The 10,804-nt window shown below is 40.9% G+C and overlaps 1 protein-coding gene and 1 non-coding gene across 3 annotated transcripts in view; one reads left to right on the forward strand and one right to left on the reverse strand.

The window, feature by feature from the left end:
- glsb (glutaminase b) overlaps positions 1–9,731 on the reverse strand; it is a 38,625-nt gene extending 28,894 nt beyond the window's left edge. The window contains exons 1-4 of one of the 2 annotated variants that reach the window (XM_034693713.1): positions 9,316–9,729; positions 1,801–1,897; positions 1,565–1,686; positions 420–549 (exon numbers count right to left, since the gene is read on the reverse strand). In XM_034693713.1, coding sequence (XP_034549604.1) covers positions 420–549; positions 1,565–1,686; positions 1,801–1,897; positions 9,316–9,626 — 660 coding nt within the window. In that variant the 5' untranslated portion in view covers positions 9,627–9,729. Of the gene's footprint in view, positions 1–419; positions 550–1,564; positions 1,687–1,800; positions 1,898–9,315 lie in introns of both variants that reach the window. The other variant, XM_034693714.1, reaches the window with a different exon arrangement.
- trnas-cga lies at positions 7,544–7,625 on the forward strand. The gene has a single exon. It is a non-coding gene; the product is annotated as a tRNA-Ser (tRNA).
- Positions 9,732–10,804: the final 1,073 nt, after the last annotated feature.

A 10,804-nucleotide genomic window follows, 5' to 3' on the forward strand; every position in this document is an offset into this window, starting at 1 on the left:
TATTAAAGATTTTTCTGTGGTGTCAGAGAAGGTAGATCCCCGTGCAACACCTGTTTGTTTTTTTAAAATCAGAAATATGAGAGAGTAATTGTTGGATGTTCGTATCATCTGGGAATCAACACCATGGCTTATCTTTGCTCCTCTCCACTTTACAGTGTCTAGACATATTTTTTCAGCTGGCATCAAAACCAACACAATGCAGCAAACACTGATATCTGCTGGAAACTCTAATATGAACCTTTAACTTGACCTGAGGTGGATTTTTCCTTGGATGAGAGTGCTGCTGGCTTCTGTTCTGTCTGTAATCAAAGACATCTCTACCAAACAAAGCAGACTGCAGGCACAGGCTGAAGGTAACTAACCTGTATGGGCTGAAATAATCATTATGAAAATAAACAGTCATGGATGTAAGGACACACCTGCCCTTCAGAGAGATTTTTGGCACTCTCATACAGCTCATCAATATGGGAGGTGAAGGACTGGAAGTCTGGGATGACGAACTTCTTGCGGAAGGCTTGAGTGAGCAGGACAATGTTGCTCTGGACACACCTGATGAATAAACCACAGATAGCATGCTGAAACACCGTGACTGCATGCAGTTGAAGGAAAGTTTGTCAACCAAGTTTGCAACTGTGAAGTGTGACAAACTTCTCTGAATGTTCATTGATCAGCTGCTTCAGATCCAAACAGTTTGATCCGACATGAATTCATACAGTACTTCATGAGCATTTAAAAACCATGGACAGCAGGAAACCACAGAGTGTCTGGGACAGCTTAGGGTTTCAGTGACATGTTGGGATAACATTTTATATATCAGGCTCAAAGAAAGAAACAGAATCTCCCGAAGAGGACTATCTACCCCTAAAGCATTAATGTAATACTCATAGAACAATACTTTGTGAGACTGGCACCACACGCAGGAGGAAGTGAAACTAAACTCTGAGGGATTTATTTCCTGTAGACAAAACTCTCCTCCCTCTACATCATCATGAGGAAAGGGAAGATGATTTGCTGAAGGCCATTCAGGTTTTTTTCATGATTCTATTTAATGATTTCCCTTTTGGACTCTGAGTGGCTGCTAAACTGAGATCAGTTACAAATCAGTCTACTACCACCTTATAGAAGGAAACAATGAGAAGATTCCTTCCTTTCTCTTTCATGCATTTGCAGGATAGACACTCGTAATGTTGTATTTACAGGTTTAAGTAAACAAATGGATCAGACAGCTGTAGCTTGCCCTAATAACTCCACTTTAATGCATATAGTTTGTAATATTTATGAGTGATCTAAACTACTCTTGTTCAAACAATAACTTCATACAAAAAATATTGATAGAAAAACTCATGCACCAAATATGCAGAAAACAAAATAGCTGTCAAAATCCTCTTTAATGAGCATATTTTTGCAACATTCAAATGTAAACACTGAAGTTTGTTTGAATTTGCAGAGAAAAATATGCTCATCAGGATGTACAAAATGCATTTTGAGGTTTGAAAAGAGTAGAGTACTCATGGTTTGGTGCGTATGATGGAGATTAAACGAAGCACGTCACGGTGAGTCTTACTTTTTGAAGAGGTGCCTGTCCAGCGTAACGCCATCTGTTGTGTTCCTTAGAGTTTCTTTGAGTGTGTCCATGCACTCCTTCAGTCGGGGGTCTCCTGTGCGAAGCCCAGTGGCTTTGAGCGCCTGGAATTAAGAGTAACAGGACATAACTCTGATTAGAACGATTTAGAGGAATCAAACTCCGTATGTGCTCCAACTAAAATTACCATCAGGCTGAACTAAAGTGGGAAAACTTACCGTGAGGAATTTATGAGCAGGAATAGTTTCTTGACCTTCTGCGACCGCGTAGAAGAGCAAGTCCTCAAGACTGGGAAGAATGCCTGCTTTTCTTCTCCTGTGGGAGGAAACAAAAACATTTATAAGACACTTCAACTCACGGGAAAGTACTCAGATACAAAAGATTCAAAATCTAGTACATACACACGTTGATACGTAGGGCTGATTTGTCAGTGGGTTGTCCTCGGCACGAGCCGTAAAATACCTATTCCCCCTGTCCTGCCAGTGTAAACACTGAGCTTATCTGCAGCTGTTTATAGTCTCACCACGTTAAACAGGGACTTGGACGACACTGTATAAAAGTTAGCAATCAAAGAGTGACCGAAAGCCAAAGAGGCATGTGTCAGTCTGTAGACGGGAGTCATTAAAGCCTCGACTTTGCATCTAAGAGAGTACTACTACATCTTTCTTGTTGGCATCGTCCTTAACGGGTTATTTAATGTTTTAAAGCTGGGGATCGAGAGGGAATCATACAGCCAAAGCTGAAGTAACACAACAAAAACGAGGAACTGAATTGAGTTATTGAGTAAAATAAATAGCAGGATCTGAAGTGTATGTCTTCCTCCCGGATAACACTGTGCACATACATTAACAGTTCAGATAAACACTGTCATATGGATATAAAATCCATAACAGCCAAATACAGGAGTTCTGCATTGAGAAATACAGCCTGCGTCATAACTTCTATTCCTGTAATATTTTTTGTGTTTAGTGGTGTTTTGCATAATGTCCACAGGGAGAGGATTGGCACTGCAGAGCAGCTGAGGCAGGAAGTTTGAACATCATTTAGACTCACTGCTCGGCCTGCTCACCGGACAATCAGTGAGAGGATAACTAAAAGACACGGCTCAGATACTATCTACATTTAGGGGTGGGGTGGGGGGGGGTGGGGGGGACACTTCCAAGATAGCTTCACTACACGTGTCCAGACTCTAGGCTACTATCAACACTTTTATTGTGAAACTAGAAAAGGAATGGCCAAACATGAAAACAATCAACCTCCAGATAATTGGTTTTAGATAAGGAAAAAAATCCACCCTCATTTCTTTTCAAAAGCCATGTAGATCAATGTCACTGCATGCAGTAACCTGTGTACCAGATGAGTACACAGATGAGTTATGAATGAGTGTGGGTGTAAAATACCTGAGTGTTATGACCAATCACACAGTTTCAGGTTAATCTTTACTCACATTGAAGAACAGTTCAAATCAAGCATTTAGAATTAGAAAGAGAATCATTCCACACCTTTTAAATCTATTAAAATGACTATATCCAGTGAATCTAGTCTCGTCTACAAAAATACATATCCTTTGTATAAGTTCTTTTTTAATAAAGCAGCTCTATAAATAACCTTTTCAGCTACAAATACTATCCATGTAGTAAAGGTTTTCTTTCATTGCAGCCTAAATAGTCACTAAAAATAACCCTGATATCAGAAATTTGTGAATGTAAAATTATGTAAGTCAGTCTCTGTGATCCCATATTGCACACATTGGTGTGTAAAGTTGCACGTTGGTTTGACAATAGTGTCTGGAGCAGAGTTAGACTGGGCCTAGATTCCAGGAATTCTCCGTCTGACCGTCCCTCTCTGGCTCTTGGATTAATAAAGCCAACAGTGCGGCCCGTTCACACGCTGGTAGTGACACAGCAGCGTGGTCTACCATTGAGCAAACTCACATCAGAACAGAATCAAACTAGTGGTAGTCTAACATCCTGAAAAATCACGCCGTTTCTAAAGATCACCTTTTAAAAAAGAAACGTGTAAGGCTAAAAATAAATCCCAGGAACCAAACTTATACTTCAATTCATTTTTAATCAGAAGCTTTGAATTTGCTGAGGTGGTAGGTGTGCTGCACACTTTACAGTCTGAAATTCCAGTATTCAGTCCACCCCTCCTCCCCAGCCTTTTTCTCTTCTCCTTTGTAACATCTTCTGCTCTGCACAGAGTAAACACTCCACACACAGCCCAGGTAACTGCGCCTGAACATGTGCAAACAATCCAACATTGACTAAAAAGCTGTCCGTCAGGCATGGCTAATTCAAAGGGAGTGTTATTGACCTGACATCTGTCACTACAACAGCTCGTCCACACAGCGCTGAACAGGTGCAGCACACGGCCCGGAGGCGGCCAGCCAATGAGTGCGCAGGTGAACGAGTGTAAAAGATGACACATCTAACGGTGACATGCATACGAGACAGTTAACTAATGACAGCGTTCTTTACATTCCATCATAATTCACAGAGACCTTCACACATGCCTCTGTGCAACCACACTTTATGAGCATTTCAGATTGCAACAGTGAGCCCGACACTCCTCCAAGGTTATGAAAAGCTCATTAACCACCAACACTCTCTTTAGCAGGGGAAGTGTGTTTGTGTTTCTGGAGTGTTCAGCAGGGAAGCCTGTACGGCTGCGGCCACTTTGTGCAGCCACTGCAGAAAAATGAGGGCAAATTAGGAGTTATTTAACCAATCAAGGGCACACTTCACCAATCTTACACATCTAAATTAAGTTACTAGTCATGAGGAGGAGTGTTATCAGGCCTGTGAAAACAATTGTCTCCTTTTGCTCCAAGCAGCTTTGTTGATAGTGTCAGTATTTTAATATCTGTCTTCTGAAAGCGCCCCTGAAGTGATCATTTGAGTGACAAAAGGGCAGAGAGCATTCCTTACATGCTTTGTCACACAAGGGCCTGTGTACTTCTTGTGTGCCAGGTTTTTATTCACGTCCATCAACGAGGCAGAAGAGATAAGACTGACTGATCGCTGGCTGAGATCTCTGCTTCTGTTACATTACGGCAGTTTCTAACAAGCTTGCTGTGTTAGTATAGTCTTGAAGCTCTTAAAGTTGAGTTTCTATCATTTCTTCTAACTTGTATCAAACTGCATCTAAATTCAACCCCCCTGAAGATCAACCAGTCAAACTACCTTGTGGTTATTAAGCACAAGGTAGTTTGACTAGTTGATCTTCAGGGAGGTTGAAGGTATGACATCCACTTGTTGTTGGTGTGTTCCATGTTGTTGAAGTGGACTAAATGAGCAAACGCACCTGAGTGTGTTTAAACAGGACAAACAGATCAAGTGACTTCAGCCTGAAACACCTTGATTTTCTACATTTGTTCAGTTAAAAACCTTCCTCCTGCTCACAGGCAGATGGCTCAGTCCATTTGCGTTAGTTAGGATGGCTGCTCAGTGGTGTAAGCAGAACACTTTCAGAGTTTCCTGGAAACGGGGTCAATACTGAGCTGTGTTTTTTCTTTTACATCTTTCTTCATTGCCCTTTCTGCATTGGAAGGGTTACAGCTCCGTGGGATCACTGTGCTACATTGACAGATGGTATTTGATTATTCATTCAAGATCCTTAGTACAGAGTTTTTAATAACGTCAAATTCCAGCGGTCAAGCTACTGATCGTTTGGTTGGAAAGAATCTGGGGGTACAGTAGATCTCACAGTCATCAGGATCTGATTCAGAATTGGAGCAATTAATATATAATGCACCTTAAAAAGCCTCTTGTCATGAAGTCTCTTTCTTGTCCCAGTTTACATTTTTACATTAGAGTAGCAGAGCCAAGCCGTTAACACATGGACCCTGAAAAACATCTCATCTGAACATTTTTAGGAGATCGGTGCATGTGTGAAAGCAAGCTCTGAAGACACGCCTTGCAAAAGGTAAACCTGAGGAAACAAAACTGGAACTTTGACCAAAAAAGGTTTCTCTAGATATGAAAGTGAAGGCACAGCTCTGACGTTTTCTGCTCCCTCAAAGATCTGTGCTGCCAGACATTGTGACTGTGTGTTGCTGACACAGGGTGAAGTCTTGAAAAGAGCTAATCAATGTCACAATTCTTCATCCTGAGAATGACCATTTTATTACCAGAATATGCAGGAAGAGAAATTGGTCCTACTGAACATTTAGGTGACTTGAGCTACAAGAAATGCTCATAACGTGTCCTTTCACCTCTTCTATTAGACTGATTAGACCCTGAACCTGCTGCTGGTCTCCGAGATTGGCAGTGTTGTGGCAGAAACCCCTAAAACCCAGATACAGGAAATGACTGCTGAGCACTGTTGCCTTGCTGAACAGTGTTGGTCTTCATTTGTGCTGTTGCATAATCATAATTTGGACACAGGGGCTCATGAATGATTGCATGTGTTAGAGTTATATTGGAAAAATAAGAGCTGCTTTGCTTACCACGAGTTACAGATGTAAAATGGAGACTCACATTTGCAGATTGAAGATTACAAAAAGGGGATTTCCTTCATTCAGTGATATTGGCTTTGAGTGGTGATATCTGTTGGCACATCAGTGTCTAACACCAGGCTTAGTTTCGCTGAACAGTGTGCTAAAACTTCACCAACTCATACCGCTTCTCTATTCTGCCATGTGTGTCACCACGGTCTGGTTTTCATCTCTTAATCCCGGCCAACTCCTCCCTTTAGAGCTGAAACTCATTCCACAAATTGCTTTGGGTGGATGCTTATAAACCAATGGAGCTCTTCCAGTTCAACACGTCGGTTAGGCCTTCATAAAGCAACCTGGCAGTGGATTTTCCAGGGAGCCGCTCCACTGGTTTTCCTTCTCTGCTTTACACATTCCACTATAGACTGATGCACAAAGTAAACATTGTGATCAGTTTCAAAATAAAGGAACAGGAAGAGTAGAGAAGAGAGCGTTTGTTTCATAATGGATGTATTTCATAAACCACATGCCTTCCTGAGGTTTATCTTGTGAGTCATCGTCATCGAGCTGGTTGACATGACATCCAATCACGTGCTGATGACTCACAAAGTATGAATCACAGAGCCGACCCCTGCCATTGAGAACACAATGTTTTCAGAGGACTGCGTCCTCCTGAGTATTTGAACAGGTATGCAGTCACATACTCAGAGGAGTCACCTCAGCCATAAGACCTTTGCTGTATTTATCCCTCAAGCTGCAAGACTGTTTCTATTTTCAACATGACAGAAGTTCAAGTTTGTGCTGCAATACATCATAGGTCCCATGACGTGTCATCACCTACATGGCATGATCAGACTAATGCAGCAATCCTCCTCTGAGCTATCTTATGTAGCTAGAGCTCGACAACCTGTAACCTGGGGCTTCAGCATTATAAAGAACTGGTTTGGTGCCTGGCTCTTCCTCCTGTTTTCAGTGTGTTTCATGGTTTCAGGCTGATTCACAGGTATCAACCTGTATAATCATGCACTTTCACTGACATTGATGCATCAGTGTCAATGTATGTTTCTGATAGGAAAACTTTCTACAATGAACTTCTAACCTAGAGAAGAACGCTTGAGGTGATTTATTAATGGTGTCATTATGTATTTGTCAACGCTACAGCTACCAGCAGGTACGTATAAGAACATCAGCGCTGTGCAGACATTGTTGTGTTTATAGTTTTGAGTGTTAGAAAGAAGCATCCTGAGAAACGGTTTAAGGCAAAATTGATGCAAAGTAGTTCATCAATCCATGCATGAAGGTTTAATTTCATTCAAGCACAAATATCAGTAATCAGTGAATCTCTAAAAGCGGTGTTGTTATCAGTCTCAACACAGTCTATATTAACCCTTCTCTTCTCTTCTCTTCTCTTCTCAACTTCCCAAAACAGTTACTCGTCCATCAACTTTTTCCAAGTAGCATTGTTTGTTGTGCGACATTTCTTGTATATAATAATGTTGTCCTGTTCACTATAAATACAAGCAGTCACGGTGGCCGAGAGGTTAAGGCGTTGGACTCGAAATCCAATGGGGTTTCCCCGCACAGGTTCGAATCCTGTTCGTGACGATTGTCTTTAGGGGCAGCAGTAGCTCAGTCCGTGGGGACTTGACTTTGCAATCGCTGGTTCAAGTCCCACAGTGGACAAAGTTTGTCAAGGCACCGATACATGTTTATGTAGCTGCCAAAATCTGACAGCTCTCCATAGCATGTTTGTGCATGATTGTATGTATAGCAAACTATACTACAAAAAAAGAACACGAGTGAAAATTTGATTAATAAAGTACGATTATATAAACAGTGGTAAAATGACGGTTATTGTTTGATGAAGTCAACCCTGTTGTAATGTGACACAGCTGCAGACGCTCCCTGTGAGCACCTTGAGCTTGTGTGCCTGAGAAGTTCAGAAATGTAGCTCAAGATACCGTCCTCAGTGCTGTGTGGAGAAGGGTTATTAAAGACGGGAAAGCATCTGACCCTGGGAGGACTCTGATTATATGCAGATGCCTTGTATCAAGGAAAATGTTGTGCATACCGTAAGTTCCATTAAAAATGAATGATCATGGTAGCATAAAAGCGTTCTCTCAATAACCTGACTCTCTTGCTTGTTTCATTACAATTAAAAATCTTCTGCCTCTCCAAGGTGGGCAGCTTTTATTAGCCTCTGAAGGGTGACATGACAGGAAAAGTTAGAGCATCACATCTGTTGTTCAGACAGCTGACTGTGAAGGGTGATGATGATGGATCAATTAGGTAAAACTGTGGTGAATGACATTAACTTTTTAAAACAAATGGTAATGTTGTACAAGACAAAATGTCAGTCGGAAAATCCAATAACATAAAATATGAACAAAGTTGTCCTGCTGATTGAGATCAAAAGTTCTGCCTGATCAGAATAAAAGACTTTATGACATAGAGGGACTTTCCTATCTAGACATGAGACTTTCACACCTGTTTTCTTATTGTGGCTGTGTTTCACTTTGATTGCTATATTTTATTTTCATTACTGACACCAACAAAGTACATCTTTTTTTCAGGCTGTAGAGCTCAGACAGTCAATGGTCTGGAGCAGCCTCTTCACTATGAGTGGGAGGTCTTAATAGAATCCACTAGAAGCCCCACAAACCAGTTTACACAGACTGGGCAGTAATTATTATTAAAACAAACCTAACTAGTAAAAAAAATAATTAAGATGTCTCAAAGGTTTGGTTCCTCAGTGGGTCACTTTGGATTTCATCTTGTGGTGTTTTGTCCTTGACTCCATCCCTGACCCTGGCCTGTGCCCATCATGCTACGTGTTATATCCAACGAGTGCACAACCTGCTATTAAACAAAGCGTGGAAGCAAACTACAAGTCCATTTAACTTTGGTTGAGTCACAACTTTAGTAATGTGTACGAAATTGTCCCAAAGCCATGGGAGACTGCGCCGGTATGGAACAGTCACACATGGTTTTACGGCTGACTTCCTAAAACAGGCCATCACAGGTAGCTAGCTGCGTCCTCCATGTGTTATATAAACATGTATAAGAGGAATTTATTTGTTCATAAGTGATCCATTTCTTACTTTGCTCCACATGTTGTGTCTTTGATGTGTTTATTACTGAGAGCAACGTTATAAAGCAGTTGTAATGAAGCGTTTGTGGAAGAAAAACGCTACATCCGCTCGCTATTGAGTGCGTCATGGCTCTCCACAAACGCCAGCCCTGCCTTCACACGCAGACACACGGTTCATTCAACAAGAGAGAACTTGAAACCTACTTGTCGCTGCTTGTTTCAGCGCTGTCTCCATCCTTCTTCAGCTGTTCGTCCAGCTCAACTGCGCCTTCAGTTTTCGCGCAGTAGGAGCGGTACGGTGCGGCGAAGGGAGCGGCGCGCAGAGCCGGGCGGTGCGCACTAGCGGCATGGAGCAGCTTCAGATGAGCAGACTGAGATCTAACATCAGCGGAGGCGGTGCCGAAGCAGCGACGGCGGGGTGGTAACCAGGTCTTCTGTCTACAGCCGGACAAGGGACGCTTGAGGGTGGCTTCAAACAACTCCTTCAGCACTGTCGAGGACCTAAAATGTAACATCTCAATCCTATCAGTCAATGGAAGAGAAAGTCGATGCGCCAAATAAATCCGATAGCAGTTGAGTTTAGTGTAGGTTTTTACGGAGCACGTTGACTGTCTGAGCGCCGATGACTCACAAATACCGGCCTCCTGGTATATATAGAAGCGCAACACCAGCCCCGCTACTCCTATTGGTGGAAACGAGGTTAGCCCCGCCTTTATGTAAAATCTCTGGTTTCCTATTGGAGCGTTTTCATGTCTATCAATATCTGTCATGGGTGCATTTTAGGCAGTAGGGAAATTGTACCCCTTAGCACAGTTTCATGCCTTTAGAATGTAATCGATATGGCCCATTAATGATCGTGCTTTAATCAGTTATTTTAGTAAAGAAAGAAGCCATTTGTGTTTAAAATAGTTTGTTTTGTAATTTAAAAAATCTCTTCTGGTTTTATGTACTGCTAAAATGTTAATCAACGTGTATTGTCCTAATTTAAAAATAAATAATAAAAAAATGGATTTCTTGCTTTGCTATTTTAAGTATCATTATGACGGTAATAAGACTTAAAACAATTAAAAAGACATGTTTGCTGTTGGTCCCAGTAGCATTATACATTAACACACGAAGAAAGAAATATAAACATCAAAGAAAAATATATCAAACAATAGCGGGATATTTTAAAATACACAGATGGGATTATAAATTATAACAGAAAAGAAAAAATCAAGGAAATACACACAACATGAATATTCACTTGAAATATTTGCTGTTTAAAGTCTTCAAAACGTATTAATTTAAACGTTTTATACATTTTTTTAAAACCATAAATAGACACCTAAACCAATCACGGACAGCAACTAATATGTTTGTTTCATAATCACGTGTCTTATAGTAAATGCACATGTAGTCTACCCCTCCATCAGACATTATTTTTTAAAGTTGCTTCTTGATTTAATTTAATTTTGAGTTAGGGCATGTAGAAGTAACAATAGCTGCTCTTAGTTTCAGACTAAGGTGCAGTGATAGCAATCAAATATATATGACCTAATTGTCTGTAGTTAAAAGTATATTAAGAAACCTAAATCTGTAAACAAACAAGAAAATAAAAGGGTTGTGTTCATTTATTACAGCAGAATAGTGCTCAAATGCTTATATTTCTACATTTATTTTCTTATTCTTACAAATAATTATCAATGAGCTT

The sequence above is a fragment of the Notolabrus celidotus genome, chromosome 10 (assembly GCF_009762535.1).
Source record: "Notolabrus celidotus isolate fNotCel1 chromosome 10, fNotCel1.pri, whole genome shotgun sequence".
NCBI classification, from domain to species: domain Eukaryota; kingdom Metazoa; phylum Chordata; class Actinopteri; order Labriformes; family Labridae; genus Notolabrus; species Notolabrus celidotus.